Source organism: Protopterus annectens, chromosome 10.part0, assembly GCF_019279795.1.
Source record: "Protopterus annectens isolate FY-2018-M chromosome 10.part0, PAN1.0, whole genome shotgun sequence".
Classification (NCBI taxonomy): Eukaryota; Metazoa; Chordata; order Ceratodontiformes; family Protopteridae; genus Protopterus; species Protopterus annectens.
Window position 1 is genome coordinate 436,458,052 of NC_056744.1, and position 18,831 is coordinate 436,476,882.

An 18,831-nucleotide genomic window follows, 5' to 3' on the forward strand; every position below is an offset into this window, starting at 1 on the left:
CTCTAAGCGTTATTACTGATCATAAGCTTGGATAACTCGAAAGGCGGCATCATCCTAGAATGAAAACAAGAACAAGCATACTCGAGCTGACTGGCCACAAAAATGGAAGAAGCACAAGGGTGAGAACCAAGGATATACCTCTTCTAGACTAAATAACAGTCAAGTGGAAAAGAGGTGGGAGCGCAATACCTTACTAATAGAGGGCAAACTCAATGTGTACAGGAACTAAGTGGCCACTGCTGAAAAGGGCCTACATCTAGCAGACTACTGAAGCGTTCTTTTAATTTTTCTGGCATTCAGATGGTACTTTTCTAAATATTTAGACAACCGTTTTGCTGTTCCCTGTGCAAGGACATTTCCCACCACTACTGCCCTAGTAGCAAGGTATGTCAAATTTCTCTCTAGGACTTGTGTGAAGCTAGGCTGAATTCACTAGACCATGTGCCCCTCTTAGGCAGTACAAAACACAGTGCAAGGGCACCTTGGATAATTATTTGGTTGCCAAACATTTAAGCCCCACTTTAAGCATAAAACATGAGAATGTTTTACTAATGAAAGCAAAGATTGATATCCAAGTGTTAGTGGTGTGGGAGGAGTGAAGAACTGGCAGACTCAGGTGCTAGGTCCAAGAGAGTTTGGATTTCCACTTCAAATTAAACACTTCTTACTGTTACCTACCTCCTAGTGTTAACAAAGACTTTGAATGTTCTTCTATGAGTTTATCCGCATAGCTAACAAACCCCTCCATGTCATAGTCCAGTTGGTCCTTCATTGCCATCAGATCAGACCACTTTGTTTTCTATATAAAAAACAAAAAAAGAACACATTGAAAAAAAAACAAGTTTAAGCAATCAATATTCTCAGTTCTCTCTATACCAAGATGTAAACATGTATTTTATCTCATCCTTCAGTGCACAGTTCACACATAATGAAGATTACTCAACAAGTGGCTTTATCATCAAATGAAAAACCAATGGCATATTTGGTCCTACAGCACTGAAAGAAGATACTCTTTGAAAGATAGTATAATTATGCCTACATACTTGCCATATCGCCAAGAGTAATCAAAGTTTACCAACCTTCCGTTCCCCCCCCTCCCCCTCAGACGTGGCCATTCATCCCAAAAGAAGCCAGTAGAGGCCTTAAAGCATGGGAGGCACAGATGTAGGTGTTAGGTGACTCCCTAAATCCCACACTGGTCTTCCCGTTCTTTTTTCTTTGAGCCTGTACTTCTTGCTGGGAGATGTGCTTGTGGTAGGCAAAATCAAATGTGTACCAACATTTGTAAAATGCAGGGAATAAACACCCAGGAAACACTATACAAAAATTGTCTAGTAGACTTGGATAATAAATGAGCAGTTATTCAACAAATATATATTTATTGACATTCGATTACTAGGACAGTCAGACTGGGTAGGAGACCATTTTCAGCAGAGGCCCAGGGAGAAACGCACCAATAATTTTAGTCTTTAAAAATACAACACACAAATACAGTTTAAATAATTACATCAAATTAGAAATAATTGAAAACATTGATTAGATAAAAGTTATATGACAATGATTTGAGACGTTTTAGCCAGTTTACAGAGAAATTAAAAGTAAATTAATGTAGCACAAACAGGAATTGCAATATGAAGTGAGAGAAAAGCAGGCTTATGGTATATTTAGAGAGAAGGCCAGGGGAGAAAAATTGATAGAAATAAAGGATGTGGGTGAAGAAAGGAAGAGTAAGGATATGCAAGGTATATTTAGGGATATAGCTTACCTTGGTGTTGAGCAACAGAGCCAGCTTATGGCTAGGAAGTCTTGCAGAATGGGAGAAAGGGTACTGACCTGACAGAATTAGGAATTCCAGGCCTTAGCAACAGGGTATGAGTACAATGCTGACCAGATCCCATAGGTTTGTGTACAGACAGGCGTTTGTGGTCATTGACTTGTAATGAACTAGGAACATAGTTGTGTAGAATGTTAGTCATGGACAAGCAGATGCATTCTGGATAATTTTATAGGTGGTAAGAAGCTGTGTGTGTGTTAGTTGATATGGTAGTTCTTAACCAATATAGTTTTTTTAGTGCTATAGAGTGGTGGGTTCTGAAAGGGGTATTTGCTGCAAATTTAGCAACTTTGTCATAGCACTGTTTAAGTTTTGACTTTTGCTATGCCTAAAGGTTAGTAAGGATGGCAGCACACAAAGTGTGGGAAGGAGAATGTCAAGTGTAGTTTTATTTGGGTTGGTGAAAAAAATGTTGGCTCTATAAAGCATACCTATTTTTTACAAGTTTTTCTTATTCAGTTTTGTATATGCAGTTTTAATTTAAGATAATCATCCACTATCATCCCTAATTTGTTAGAAGTGACGTCAGTGGTTATATTATCAAGAGGGAGGACTTTAAACTGTTTTTTTCATAGGAGACAGACTTCAGGGAAAAAAATTTTTTTTAGGGTTGAACATAAGTTGCAAGTTACAAAGCTGTGTTTATTGCTGTTAAAGCTTCCAGAGTAATTTTTGGAAGGTGTGCCACATTGCTAGATGTGGAAATGAGTGCGGAGTCATATGTGTACTGTATTAAGGAGGCCTGTTGTGTGGATGTGGGGAAGGTGTTGGTGAGAATGTAAAAGAGGAGGGGACCAAGGATAGAGATGGTGGCTGGGAGACACGGAGAGAGGGTGGAATGCCATTTGATAGTTTGCTTTTGAATCATAGAAGGTTGGGCTGAGATAGAACTAGTGAGAACATTTGAAGTAGATGTTTGCTGTGACAAACTGTGTAAAAGACTAGAAAAGTCTAGAAATAAGGAGATTTGTTTGCCATTATCACAAGCTTTATTGATAGTATTTATATAGGCTAGAAGTGCAGTGCTAGTCCTATAGGAAGGACGGAAGCTGGGGTATAGGAGTTCTTCCTGCAAGGGATAGTTTAGCAATTATTTTTAAACACATTTTAAGTATTTTCGAGAGGGGGGATAAGACTGATATAGGTCTGAAGTTAGTAATGTTAATTTCCTCCTTTGTGCAGAGGGATAATGTGTGACTTTTTCCAAAGAGACGGAACGTGGGATTACTGGTCTGACCCATAAGGACCAGAGACAGGGTAGACAATGCTATCAGCTATTTTAAGGTATTCACTAGCAAGGTCCATCAGCTGAAGTAGAGCATGGCTTGAATTTAAGAGTAGTTGTATATAGGATGTAAGCACAGGTTTGAAGGTGCACATGGATGTTGTGATGCATGGATGCTAACCAGGATTAGATGTTGGGGAATCCTTGGCTAGAGATGTTATACTATCTATGAAATAATGGCTGAATTGCATTGCAGTTTTGAGTGATGAGTTACTGCGAGAGGGTTAGAGTTGAGTTTATGGTTGGGATGCAATTTTTTTTTTTAATGGCTGTCCAGAATTTTTTAGGGTTTTGTTTACTATTATTCTGAAAGTCATTACAGTATACTTCTTGTCTTCACTAATTTACTTTTTAGTACGATTATAAACCATTCAAGTTTAAGATATTGTGGTGTTCTACATTTTTGCCATTTTTTCCATGCTTTTTTCTCTAGCATTCTACTCCATTTGTATAGCTAAACTGCATTATTTCTTTTTAGTCCCTTCCTTCCAGGAGGTGCAAGACTGTTTAACACACTCAGGAAAATTGTACTGAATTCATTTACAGCATCATCTATGGGGACGATTTTTAGGAAGTTCCAATTAACAGATGATTAGTAATAAACATTTGTGTGTTTATCTTGGAAAGGTTGGGTGTTTTATAATGCCTGGTTGTATAGATTGGGAGATGATCAGACAGTCAGACATTGTACTTGAGGTGGTGTATTTGTTAGGGTCCTAAACAAGGATCCAGTATAGTAGGAATCCGGAGTCTTGTTACAATGTGTAGGGCTATTTATTAGTTTGTGTGAAATCAAACAAGTTAATGTTGTATGTAGGAGTTTATATCCAGCAAAGTGACATGCACATTAACTTATTTCTTGTGGAGATGTTACGGATATCCAATGTAGGATATCTTCCAGTATAGTTGTATTGACGCCAGAGGGATGTAAAGAACATGAATATATATTTGTTTATAATTGTAAGCAGTTCAGAAAGCTTCAAAGAACTACACTGCAAAGACACCCGAAAAGATATAAATACAACTTTTATTTTGAAAATAAAAGTTGTATTTATAACTTTTCGGGCGTCTTTGGTGTGTGGTTCTTCAAGGCCTTCTGAACTGCTTAGATTTTGTTCTGGTTTAAGTGATGAAGGCTGCTTCCCCATTTTCTTTTTGGTATTTGTTTGCAGTTGTTTAATTTCAGGAAAATAAGAATCTCTGCTGAACTGAATTTTGGTATTGGTTTGTTGTAAAGGGAAATGTGGTAGTTTGAGAAATTACAGTCATCAAAGATGTTATAGCTGGGAAGTGTAATTTTTGTAATTTCAGAGGTGTTTATGCTGGGTTTAAGCCATTTTTACAGTCATCTCAGTCTTATGTTGGGTAATCCAGTCATGTAGTTCAACAATTTTATTTCTAATGCTTCTAACATTTATGGCAGAAAAAGTTAGATTACAGGGGTTTGACTGTTGTAGAGTGTAGTATGTGGAAGAGAATTGCCTTGATGTTCATTGTGATAGGTAGGACCAAGATTAGGGTCACTGTCTCCTCCTAAAAGGATGTTAATATATTGGGTAATTATTGATACTTATTTTATGGAGAGTATTTTCTACTTAATTTTGTTTTGTTTTCAGTTGAAATGGAAAATATTTGTCTATATTTGGTGTAAAGGTGATGGGCATCATTAAAGTGCTTAGATATGATGTGCAGAGAGTATAAGGATGAAGTATGAATATGTGGTTAGGACAGAGTTGGAGATGTGTAGACAGCTTCATGGTACGATGAATGATGGACCCTGCAAGCAGGAGAATAGGTGATAAGCTGAGTAGTAGCGTAAGTAAAGGGATCTGTATGTTATAGCTGGCAGGTAAGTAGGGAAGTAGGGATCAAGGAGGAAAAAGTTGCTGGTTGAAGGATATTTTTAGTGGTGGTAGAGCCTGAAAGCTGATAGAAAATGCTTCTTTTCGTATTTACCCTCTAAGAAGGAAGAGTTAGGTTGTCCTAGTATTTTCTCGAATGTAAGAAATGATCGGGGGGGGGGGGGGGGGAGTTAAAAGGCTGGAATATGAGAATGTATGGAAAATAGGAAGGAATAAGTTTATTTGGAAAAAGTGGAAGATGCAATGTAGAATAGATAGGTGCTGTTAGGGAGGAGTGTGACTATAAATTTTTATACTGCAACGCAGTATGGGAGTGAGAAAGGTATTTGGGAATGGTGCTAAATGATTACATGGAAGTTGGGAACTGGGTACAAAAACAGGAGTGTTTGTATGGTAGACGTTTGTTCAGGAGGGTTACGGAATAGGAATCACAAATGTAATGTGTGCATAGGAAGTACAATAGCGAGTAAGAGGGAGTATGTGGGAAATGGAGATAGCTTTGCTTCCCTCCCCTACCCTAAGTGTAGTGAACTTCCACTCTCAGCTCAAATTATGAGAGAGAAATCAGTTTGTAGACGATACATAGCAATTAGCAGACAGGTACAAAGTGCAGGTTTTCTTTCATTTCCTAAATGCAGAAACAAGTAACTGGCATATAAAGTGTTATCTATTGGCCAAGAGAAAGGACAGTGAGCAGCTGAGTAAGTGGTCCTTAGAATGCAAGAACAACTCTGCTGGGGGGGGGGGGGGTAGTAAAAATTAATTTCTAGCAGAGGCAGGCACGTATTTCACTAGATGAAGTTAAGACGGTAAGATTCTTAAAGTTAAATTTGCTTACATTGTACAAAGAAAATTCTCATTGAAAATGTTTTGGAGTTGGCCCTTGTGGCAGAACCTCTGCAGTGTCATGGTCTGATGCAGTGACAGCAGGCTCTGCACTGTGAGGATGTTGGTGACTGAGTGCTTAACTAATACTATAAAGATATCATCAAAAATAAATAGTCTCTAATAAAGTTAGAGCAGTAAGTATACAGAGTTCCCTCAGAGGGAAGAATGCTTTATTGTCACTGACCTCTTCTCGGTGATCTGTTGCAGTGTCAAGTTCCTTAGACATTTGTACTTCTTTCTACAAGAAAAGGTCACTAACAGCAAACAGCATTTGGGTAGATTCTCCAAGCAGTACAAGGTTGCATTTAGAAGGTAGAGAGTTACAGGATGAGCTGCATTACTGTGGTAGTATCAAGTCCTTTACAAGAAACTAACAACTCATGAAGTTTGGTAAACGTTTGGTCAGTATGTATGCTGCTGTTTATCTACTTTGGCAGATACTGTTAAGAATGGATGCAAAGTTGTCTTGTATAGTCATGGTAACTGTCAAGTAAGAAGTTAATACAATGGAACAAGTTGACCAATTACAGTATGCTAAACTATACAAACGCCTTTTCAACTCAAATACCACCACCTGTATATTCGGTTTGGGGAACGAGTAATGTCATAACCTTTTTGCTTTGGCAACTGGAAGGTTACTATATGAATAAAAAGTGCCAAGGAAAATGGTTTGACATTTTGTAGAGAGTTCAAAGAGGAGTAGCTGAAGCAATTTGCATAATACAGTCTCTGCTCATAAAAGGCTGACAAGTGTCAAATGATGACTATTTAATAACTTGAACATTTACAGATTGGAGCTGAAGAGAAACAGACATGAACAATGGTAATGCAAACCAGTATGCAGCTAAATCGTCCCTCAGTTGCACTGGAAAACAAAAGGTATTCAAAGTCCAGAATTAAATAAACCAACTACCAATGAGGCTATAGAAGAAAATCCCACACCACCTGATGTCAGTACCTTCCACAAAGCAAGACATGTTCATATCTTACAAGGTAGACTCTCACTACGGAGAATTTCTGCTCAAAATGGAAAACAGGTGGCTAGAGTAACAGTTTAAACCAACTAGCAGAATGAGGAGGTTCCTGGAGCCCCTAGAGAATGGTCCTAGCAAAGCCCATCTAAACCTGTTGTAGTATATTTTATTGTGCACTTTTTTATTATGTACAGAGGACCATGTTGCTTCTAGAATACTTCTAGCATACAACCATTTCCTTGATCCTGCCTGGAATTGTGTTGTTGAGGAGGATATAAAGTAATAATAGCATGTTCCAACCATTTTAAAACCTGCTTTTACACAGGGCATCCTTTTTTCTTACCTTCATAAGAAATGAATTGATCAGAACCTCTAAGATTTTGTTCCGTCAATATAGTACCAAAGTTGTATGTGGACATCAAAGGTGTGAATTATCCTTTTCTCACTCACTTAGGTTTTGCAAGAAGGCAAAGGAAAAGACATGGATATCTTGGCTTAAGGTAAACTCAGATACCACTTTAGGCATAAATGAAAGATACATTCTTAAACCCTATATTTGTGAAAAAAGTTGACCTGCCATGGGAGCTTGCAACTTGGATACTATTCTTGCAGATAGAGCAATTAGTAAAACTCTGAGTAGTCAAGCAAGACTTTTGGATATTCATCTTGCACCCCAGTTTGTGTAGGAAGCTCTCTGCCAGATGAGAGATTTCTGACACTTTGAAAGAGACTCTACAAAATTAAGTCAACTAAATAAGCAAAAATGAGAATACTGTGCAGTCTGCAGTAGGCTATCATTGGAACTAGAAACTTCTAGAATACCCTTGGGGGCAGTGGGCACCCAAAAGGGTCATCATCTTTTCCCGCTACGGGTCGCCACAGCGGATCATCTCTTTCCATTTCTTCCTATCCTCTGCATCTTGCTCTGTCACACCAACCACCTGCATTGTCCTCTCTCACCACGTCCATAAACCTTATCTTGGGCCTTCCTCTTTTCCTCTTACCTGTCAGCTCCATCCTTAGCATCTTTTTCCCAATATACACATCATCCCTCCTCAGCACATGTCCAGACCAACGCAATCTCGTCTCTCTTGCTTTGTCTCCAAACTTGCTTTGTTTCCAAACTGTCCAACATGAGCTGACCCACTAATATACCGATTCCTAATCCTATCCATCCTAGTCACACCGAGTGCAAATCTTAACATCTAACTCTGCCACATCCAGCTCTGACTCCTGCCTTTTTGTCAATGCCACCGTCTCCAACCCATATAACATAGCTGGTCTCACTACCCTCTTGTAGACCTTCCTTTTCACTCTTACTGGTACCCGTCTGTCACAAATCACTCCTGACACTCTTCTCCACCCATTCCACCCTGCCTGTACTCTCTTCTTCACCTCTCTTCCACATTCACCATTACTCTGAACTGTTGATCCCAAGTACTTAAACTTGTCCACCTTTACCAGCTCTACATCCTGCATCCTCACCATTCCTCTACCCTCCCCTCTCATTTACACACATATATTCTGTCTTAGCCCTGCTGACCTTCATTCCTCTGCTCTCTAGAGCACATCTCCACCTCTCCAGAGTCTCCTCAACCTGATTCCTACTCTCACTACAGATCACAATGTCATCTGCAAACATCATAGTCCACGGGGTCTCCTGTCTGATCTCATCTGTCAACCTGTCCATCACCACTGCAAATAAGAAAGGACTCAGAGCTGATCCTTGATGTAATCCCACCTCCACCTTAAACGGATCTGTCACTCCCACTGCAGTCCTCACCACTGTCACACTACCCTCGTACATATCCTGTACCACTCTTACATACTTCTCTGCCACTCCCAACTTCCTCATACAATACCACAACTCTTCCCTAGGCACCCTGTCATATGCTTTCTCCAAGTCTACAAAGACACAATGCAACTCCTTCTGACCTTCTCTGTATTTCTCCAATAACACTCTCAGAGCAAACATTGCATCTGTAGTGCCCTTTCCTGGCATGAAACCATACTGCTGATCACTAATCAACACCTCCCTTCTTAACCTAGCTTCTACTACTCTTTCCCATAACTTCAAGCTGTGACTGATCAATTTTATCCCTCTATAGTTACTGCAGCTCTGCACATCACCCTTATTCTTAAAGATAGGTACCAAAACACTTTTTCTCCACTCCTCAGGCATCCTCGGACTTTCCAAAATTTCATTAAACAATCTAGTTAAAAATTCCACTGCCATTTCTGTTAAGCACCGCCATGCTTCCATTGGGATGTCATCTGGGCCAAGAGCCTTCCCATTCTTCATCCTCTTCATAATTGTCCTTACTTCCTCCTTGCTAATCTGTTTCACTTCCTGATTCACTATCGCCACATCATCCAACCTGCTCTCTCTCTCTCTCATTCTCTTCATTCTTCATCGGCCTCTCAAAATACTCTTTCCATCTACTCAACACACTCTCCTCTCTTGTGAGTACCTTTCCCTCACTATCCTTTATCACCCTTACTTGCTGCACATCTTTCCCAGCTCTGTCCCTCTGTCTAACCAATCGGTACAGGTCCTTTTCTCCCTCTTTAGTGTCCAATCTCTCATACAACTCTCCATACGCCTTATCCTTAGCTTTCGCCACCTCTCTCTTTGCCATGCGTCTCATCTCCTTATACTCATGTCTACTTTCTTCATCTCTTTGACAATCCCACTTCTTCGCCAGCCTCTTCCTCTGTATACTCTCCTGTACTTCCTCATTCCACCACCGGGTCTCCTTGTCCTCCTTCCTCTGTCCAGATGTCACACCAAGCACCTTTCTAGCAGTCTCCCTTACTAGTTCTGCTGTAGTTACCCAGATATTCGGTAACTCTCCACTGCCTCCCAGTGCCTGTCTTAACTCTTCCCTAAACTCCACTTCACAATCACCCAAAAGGGTAATGCAGAAAAATTACAGTTAAGTAAACATACCATAACACTAGATGTCCAACTGATCACTGCTGCAGTATCCTTAGATGTACATGTGATATCAAGCCAAGACAAAGGCTGGCAAGCTTGCAAAGCTTCATGGCATATTCCACAAGCTCAGACTGTCAGGCACCTTGAGCAGACGAAAAGACAAGTTTGGACACAAAGCCCTTCAGAGGATTCCTGCCAAGGAGGAGAGGGAGGCTGAACCCTGAAAAACAATGTTAGGAACAAAAACTGTGATGGAAGGAGAGAAAAAAACTGGAGCAGTTATTCAAACATTTACTGTTATGACAAATTTATTTACACAACTGTACTATGTTCATATTGAACACCGCTGCAGTAGCCCTAGCTATATCGGGTAAATTACCCTAGCTAACATTTGGGAGGTAGTAGGAGAAGACTCCAGGAACCCCTGGAGAATTGCTACAGCAAAGCCTGATCTGGCTCTAGAGAAGGAATCGAGTTTATAGTACTTAAGTATGGATATAGGACCAAGTAGCAGCTTCTAGAATACTTATAGAATCCATCCTTTTCCAAAAAAAAACCTACAGTTTTCTCCGTTTCAGTTCTCAGTTTGCTCCTGTTTCCTCCCACATTATAAAAACATGCATCTAGAGCCTTTCTCCCCGGGCCTCTGCTGAAAATTGGCTTTGTTCCAAGTCAGACTTTCCCAGTTAACAAATGCTAAATAAAATAAAAATAAAAAAGCCATATACGAAGCCAAAGCCTCAGAGTGGGCCTCACCCTTCCTGGAGTTGGTATGGTGATTATAAGCAAAAGTAATAGCCTTAGACAACCATTTGGAAATGGTCTGCTTTGACACAGATTGCCCCTTCTTACCTAAAAAAAAAAAAAAAAAAAAAAAGATGGACAATTGATCCAAAGACCTGAAAGATTTAGTTCTGTCAAGATGATGTTTATGGACATCAAGGTATGGAGCATTATTTCTCCCTCATTTTTAGGTTCAGGAAACAAAAAAGGGAGATGGATAGTTTGGCTAAAAGTCAATTCTGATCAGTTCAAGAAACTCTGTTCATATGGAAAATGAGATGGGGTTGACACCATAAGAGCTTGCAACTCTGACAACCTTCTCTTCAGAGGTCAGAGCAATCCATAAAACTGCTTTCCATGTTAAGAACCTCATGTCAGCCAGGTTAGCTTCTCTAAATTAAAATTAAGATACCAAAGAGGGGCCCCATTGGTTTTCTTGGTGCCTATTACGCAAAACCCTTTTCAAAAACATTGTGACATAAGAATGCATTGAAAGAGGAGGCTCCATGGACAGACTTGCTGAAATAGCAGATAAATGAACCTTAACAGATAAATAAGGAAGGCCACGGAATAGTAACTCTCACAGATATTGTAAAACCAGAGAACTAGCCCTGAATGTGTATTGGTTATGTTGTTGGCACCAACTAGAAAACCTTTTCCACTTGTGAACACAATTTGCCAATAGCAGGCTTTCTTGCCTCCATTAGTACCTATTTCATGTCCTCAGTAAACAGGTGCCAAAGTAGTTAAGACCCTATCATCTAGGCAGTCAACTGAAGTTGACTGAAGTAAGGGTGCATCAAACACCCCTGTTTTTGTGCGAGTAGATCCAGTTTGTGAAGAAGCTTATGTTAACTGCTTCTGGTCATTTCTAAAAGGGAGAACTAAGGTCACCTGGGCCAGAAGGGAGTCACCACTATAACTGTGAGGGATTCCATCTGAATAATCAGAACCACCAGAATATTAGTGGAATGGAAAATCATACAGGAACATTCCTGTCCAAAGAAAAGGCATCTGTCTTCCAGGCCTTCTTGTCTGGAGTCCTGGAACAGAATCTTGCCAACTTATTGTTTAGGCAGGAGGCAAACAGGTCTACTTGAGAAGATCCCTACAGATAGATCAAATTTTGGAAGACTCCCTGATCTAATTTCCATTCGTGAGGGTCTACCCTGGTCTTGCTCAGCTTGTCTGACAATTTTGTTCCGATGGAATTTAGTACGACTATGACTGTGGTATTGCCTTGTAACCACTTTAAGAGGTTGCTGGGACCAAAGATGGTTCAGATATTCGAGTGTCTTGATCAGGACAAACCTTTTTTTTTTTTTTTTTTTAAACGCCTTTATTTATCACTTCTTGATGTAGGCAAATTTATACTCATATAAAAGTAATCAAACTGTATAAACAAGTTCACGTTTACAAACATTACACATTGTTATATATTGTATAACCTAGACAACACTACATAAATTATTCAATTTCTTCCCCTTTTTTAAAAAAACATTTTTAGGAAACCATCACTTATAACATAGGCAATCATACATTTAAATTAATGAAAAACCACATTGACCATCCTAGTTGCAAGCCTTTTACATCACAAACCATACTGACGCACACTCCCAGTTGCAAACATATATCACTTGTATCAACCCAGTCATTTAGTCAAACGTTATATAGCTCATTCAAGTCCCGTCTTCTTTTAAACCTGATTCTTCTCCTGTACGTATTTGTTCCAACAATTCACATTTTTCCTATGTAGTTTGCTCCTACCCTTTTCTAAAGATCTCAATTCCAGTTGTTTTATCTGTTACTGTATTCACTACTTCTAGTATAGTTCATTTAGACAGATTTCCATTTTCTAGTAATTGCCTTTTTTGCCAGCCACCATAATTAGACACAGCAAGGCCTTACCATGTCTAGGTAATTCCGATTCTGTACCATAGCTCAGAAAAATCACTTCCCTTGTTATACCAATCTGCCCACTCTGCATCTCTGACAGTGCATCCCACAGGGAATCCTTAAAGTCCACCAACTCACCACACTCAGAAAATATGTTCCCAATTACTTATTTCTTCCCTGTCACACCTCCAATATTTGCTGTCTACCTGAGGAAATTTTTTCTGGAGTATACATGGGGTAGAAGTATCCATGTAGACATTGCCAAGCTTCTAGATTTTGTTGCACATTTGGAAGACATACATATATCCTCCCATTGTTTGTGAATTTGATGCATCTCTGAAGGTTAATGCTAGAAGTATTAATAATAAAGTTTTTCTTTATTGGAAAATTTGCTATGTTCCCACAACATTTTTGTTATTGCTTGTGAAACATGGTTAAAGAACAATGAGTCGAAACTGGTTCTTTTCAGGGTATAAATGTTTTTACTGTAACAGACATTCTAACAAAAATCAGGTGGAGGTGTTATGATAGGGATTAAAAATAATTATGAGACTTGTGATTATTACATGTTCAGTGATAACACCAATACTATAGACTGTGTAACTGACAATAAATACAGACCTAGAACATATAACAATTGGAGTGTACACACCACAAAAGTCAAGTGAAGATGACCTAGAGGATACATTTCTTGCATGAAACGCAGGAGGGAAGATTAATATTAGCTGGGGACTTAAATTTACCAGAAACCGACTGGAATAATATTGATTCAACAACGTTAGTAAGGAAATTATTCACAACGTATATTCAGGAACAATTGCTTCAGATTGTAAAAAAACCTACCAGGGGACAGAACATACTAGAGTGTTCTAAAGAAATTAGTTACTTCAAGTCTTACTGCATTCCTCTTGATTTATTATCGTTTTTTTCCTTTTACACTCTTATTATATTTTTGTATATAGCTATGTTTAATTCCATTGAGTACATTATTTTTTTTTCTTATTCATTGTATTCATGACATTGTTTTGCTCTATTATTGTAAACTTGTCTCAACTTGTATTTCTGTTTGGGGCTTTTCCCCTCAGGTCTCCACTGAAAAAGGGTAAATTCTTACCCAGCTGGACCACAATTGTGCTTACATCAAGTACTGGAATTTTTACACTAGATTTCTTGACATTTGTATTTTTTGGGTAGGGGGCACACACTGTTGGATGAATTCATCACCCATCTTAATCACACTACAACTTTTATTAAGTTTACCTATCAGGCTAGCACTACTTGTCTTCATTATCTTGATGTCTCTATATTTAAGGTCTATTTTCAGAAAGCCAATCTTTTACAGTACTTACATTAGTTTCAACAGTGCACACCCATTTTTCCAGAAAAAAGGTATTGTGTCAAAGGACAATATGTGCGAATTTGTCGGATGACCTCTGACTATACAGATTTTGTTTCAGAGTGCACTGTTTTGAAACAAATGTTTCTTGAATGTGGTTACCCTGTAGATCTTATCAATTCCATTCAGGTTGAGGTTTTACAAGGTAGGAAAGACAAATATAGTCCCATCCTAGGTATGGGATCTAGTTTCCCAAACCAACGTGACTCTGGAACACCTAATGACACAGGTTATGACAAGGCATTTGTGACTAGTTTCAGCGCCAATGCCTATCAAATTAAGAACATTGTGTTAAAAGAATGGGACAAGTTATCAGCTTTTACTGACCTACCTAATTTAAAAGGGAAACCTATTAATGTAGTCTTTAAGAAGGGACACTATCAAAAACATTTTAGAAATAGCTAGACATGACTTTTTCCAACCGCAAGAGAGGCACTTTCAAATGTGGGGCTTGTAATCAATGTTTGTACATATCCAACAAGGAACAGATTTGTTTTGCTATCCAGACAGAAAACTTTAACTGCCAAAACTTACACCAATTGCAACTCCCAAGGCCTTGTTTATTTGGTTACCTGTGGGAGTTGTGACAGTTTCTACATTGGTAAGACTGAAAGACAGTTGAAACGTAGAATATACAACGTATTAATGATGTCAACAAAGGCAAAAGGGCACCTGTCACCCCTCGGCTCCGACTCGGACAACTGCAAAAGCTCAAGGTCTTCAACCAGCTTGAGCCCAACTCCCTATCCCATGATGCATCCTTATCTTCCCTCAGATCTTGTTTGCTGCCCAACTACTTGGTAATATAAATATGCCACTCAGAGTTGGATAAGAGACAAAGCCCCCTATAAGAAAGGAGACGGACCTCAAGTAGACTGGATGGGGGTTGGAGGGTGGGGCGCAAGAATGAAGGCGAGATGAACAACTCGCATGGAACGTTATGCTGAGTACATAACTTCTTTATGTGAAGTTGTTCTATTTCGCCATTCATTCTTACTTACTGATGGGTAGCATCCCAAGCATCATTTTTCTCGGGTGGCTCATGGGAAAATATTCCTCAGAACTGTGGAACCAAAGGAGGTCCTGTCCCTGGAGGCCTTGTCTACTTTGTAATGAGTAATAAAGGTATGAGGTCTTGACCAGGTAAGCTACTGCACAAATAGAATCTAATGGTAACCTTGCAGGAAAAAGCTAATGAGGTTGAAACAGCTCTGGTAGAGTGGGCCTTTACTTTTTGTTGCAAGGGAAGATTTTGTGAATTATAAAATGAAGGAAATGCAATCGGATAGCCATCTTGACAAGGTTACTTTTGTCACTAGGGCACCCTTCTTTAACTCTGAAAAGGAAACAAAGAGCTAATCTGTTGACCTGAATTGTTTAGGTAACTAGGTAAAATCGGAGTTGTCTGCAGCATGTGTTCCATCCTATTTGTGTATTAAGGAAAGAACACTGGCAACTCAATAGATTGGTTAAGATTGGTCTCTGAACAAACATTTGGTAAAAAGAATGGATTAGTTCTGAGCGAAACTCTGTCATCATGGAAAATTAGATAAGGTTGGATGGTCAAGTCTTGTAGCTCAGAAATCCTCCGAGCAGAAGTAATGGCTATCAGAGAAATGGACTTCCATGAAAGGAATTTCAAAGAACAGGACAAAGCTGGTTCGAAAGGTCATATGATTCTGGAGAGAACAAAATTTAATGGCATGACTGGAGCTCTGATTGGTGGCCTCAAATGAATGGCACCTTTACGAAAGGCTTTAGCAAGTTGATGCGACATGGCATTGGAACCTTGGAAACCAAGATGAAAGTTTGGTATCACTGCTAACTGAACTCTAATGGTAGCTGCAGTAGCTCCTTCGTTGAAAAATTTAGTTAGAAATTCCTATATAGATGGGATTGGAGCTAGATAAGGAACATCATCATTCTAAGAGTACCATAAAGAAAACCTCCTCCATTTGCTAGGATAACTTTCTGGTGGATGATTTATGAGAGGATGTTATATATGTTGGGCCTCAGCTGAGATGTTGTAAATCTTGGCTATTATGGGAATAGGAGCAGCCAAGTTGTCAGTTTGAGGAAATTAAGAGAAGGATGAAGAGCCCCTGATGAATGGGTCAACAGATCCGGAACTGGGACCAGGATCCAGGGTTCTTCCAAGAGATGAGGCTGGAGGAAGGGAAACCAAATTTGCCAAGGCCAGTAAGGGGCTATTAATATCATGGTCCTTCCCAGAAGTTTTACTTTCTGTAATACCTTGGGAAGGAGGGAAATGCATAAAGGAGACCCAGGGGCCAATTGTACACCAGTGCATCCCTTGGGGCTTCCCCCAGGAGAAGTAGGGCAAACTAGCTGCTGCATTTAGTTTGTTGGGGTTGCAAAAAGATCGCAGCAAAGCTGGCCCCACCTGTGGAATATTCGTTCCTCTACTTGTTGCTTTAGGAACCACTTGTAAGGCAGTAAGATTGCCCTGCTCAGCTTGTCTGCCATCACATTGGATTTCCCCGGGATGTGTGTTTCTATCAGAAAGTGCTGGGAGGAGACTGTCCACTGCCATACTCTCATGGCCTCGACACAGGGGGCAAAATTTGGTTCCTCCTTGTTTGTTGATGTCCCAGACCACTAACATGTTGTCTGTCTGAACTGAAATTGTTCCCAGAGGTAGAGAGTCTTGAAAAGGACTGCAAAGCTAGAAGTACTGCTCTCATCTCCAGGAAATTTATATGCAGATAAGCTTCGTGTTTCTTTCACGTGCCTTGGGCTGTTCCATGAAAAGCCCCCCCCCCCCCACCACCACCACCAAGGAAGTGTCCATGGTCACCGTGGCTAGCAGATTGGGTAAAACAAATGGACGTCCCAGATACACATGATGCGACGTCGGCCATCATTGAAGGTCCTTCTTACACGTATTCGTTATGATAATTTGGTGCAGCATTGGAAGTTCCTGAAAAAAACATTGACAGAATAGCAGCCATTATAGAATTCGCATGTGCATTCGAGTGAGAGGAAAGGCAATGATTGCTGCCGCCATCGATCCTAGCAATTTGAATACCATTGAGACTGGGACTTTTTTCCTTGGAAGCAGGTCTAATACTTGTTCTCGTGAGAGAGAAATTCTTTCTGGAAGCAGACGTCATTGAAACTGTGTTTAGATCTGCTCCTATGAAGACAGTCTGTTGCGATGGTGATAAGGCAGATTTTTTTGAGTTGATGGTAATCCCCAATTGATTGCATAGATCTAAGGTAGTGTCCCTCGCATGAATAAGTTGATGCTTGGTGGTGGCAGTGAGGTGCCAGTCTAGATATGGAAACACCTGGAATCCCAAGTGTCTCAGGTGAGCGGTGACTACTGCCATACATTTGAACACACTAGGGGCTGTAGTGAGACCAAAGGGCAGAGTGCGAAATTGATAATGGCTGGCTCCCAGAGAGAAGCATAGATGATTCCTGGATGGTCTGTCCATCTTTATGTGGTGGTACGCATCCTGAAGATCTATACAGCACATCCAATTGTCTTTCTCCAGAAAGGGAAGTACTGACTGAAGCGTGACCATCCGGAACTTCATCTTTTTTACTGACTTTAGTCTGCTTAGGTCCAGAATAGGTCTTCAGTCCCGTTTTCTTTGGAACTAAAAAGAACCTTGAGTAAGTTCTGGATCCTCTCTGGTCTGCTGGGACTGGTTGGATGACTCTTGTCCAGCAACCTTTGGACATCTAAGACTGCTTAGTCCCTGTGACTGGGTGGATTGTCTGGGATTTCAGGAGCGCTGATGGGGCTTGCCAAAGTCACCCTGTTTCTGCGGATTCCCTTTGCCGTGCAGGTGCCGTCTTCCATTATCCTCCCCCTCTGCCTCCAGAAGGGGTGTCATGAGTGTTCTGGAAAGATCCTTGAGATTTACGGAACCATATCTTTCCACCTCCCCTCCCTCTGGGATAAGGTCTATTCGGGGTAGAAAAATGTACTGAGATGGCAGGACAAGGTCTTTCCATCCTTCTCACTCCTGGTAAGAGTTTCCTTTACCTTAGGTCTAAAAAGGGACGAACCATCAAAGGGGGTGTTAATGAAGGAAAACAAAAGGTTCTGCAAAGGAACATAAGTGTATCCAGGAATGTCTCCCGAGAGCGATTCCTGTACCTGCTGCCCTGCTCGTACCCATCAGCTGCATATGACAACAGACGCATGGGAGAGTTCACTATCGAATTAAGAGTGGAGTGTTGGGAAGTTACCTTGTCCAAAACTCCCGCAGCTACTGAGCCCTGTAGGGTGTCTCCTAAGCTCATTGAGGAGATCCTTTCTAACCTAGTAAAATGTGCAAGGTAGTTCAGCGATCGAAGGATGAAGGCTGCTGAACTAAACATATGCTTCCCGTATCTGTCCATAATCCTAGATGCCCTATTAGGAGGATGAATAGATGAAGTCTCCAATAATGCCTTCTTGGTGGCTGCTGCCACCACCATAGCATCAACAAGTACTCCTTTAGTAAGGTAAAGTCCATCTTGGGGCTAGTTATAAATTTATGTCTCCTGGGGACAGGCTCTGTGGTGTCTGGGGACTCCCACGCCCTTTGAGTAATTCAAGCAAATCATCGAAGGGTGGAGACACCCAAGAGGTGGAGGAGTGTTGAGACCCAAAAGCCTTCAGGAGAACTGACTCTCCAGAAGGGTTAAGGGATTTCCAGCCACACCTCTGTTTAAGAATCTCTAAGATATCTGCAAAGGAGATATCTTCTGAGGGGGACCATGGGGACCCCTCTGACTCATCCAAGTCAGTATTCGAAGTGACAGACTCCGGAGGGGAGTCCATATGCTTTCTCTTGCAGTCTCTTCCTAGGCACTTCTTCAGTGGGGGCTCCTGGAGGGGTCTCGGAAGAACATGGCTCACCCCAATGGAGTGTCCTGAGGCTCAGGATCTCTATGCTTCAATGGAACGTGTGATGAAGGGGCAGACACCGGTGCTTTCAGGAAGGGAGCTGCTCAA

The 18,831-nt window shown here is 40.5% G+C and overlaps 1 protein-coding gene across 1 annotated transcript in view; it reads right to left on the minus strand.

The window, feature by feature from the left end:
* LOC122814169 (kinesin-like protein KIF2C) overlaps window positions 1-18,831 on the minus strand; it is a 341,546-nt gene that overhangs the window by 106,626 nt on the left and 216,089 nt on the right. The window contains exon 3 of the mRNA XM_044086779.1: window positions 679-799. Within this exon, the coding sequence (XP_043942714.1) occupies window positions 679-799 (121 nt within the window). The remainder of the gene's footprint in view (window positions 1-678; window positions 800-18,831) is intronic.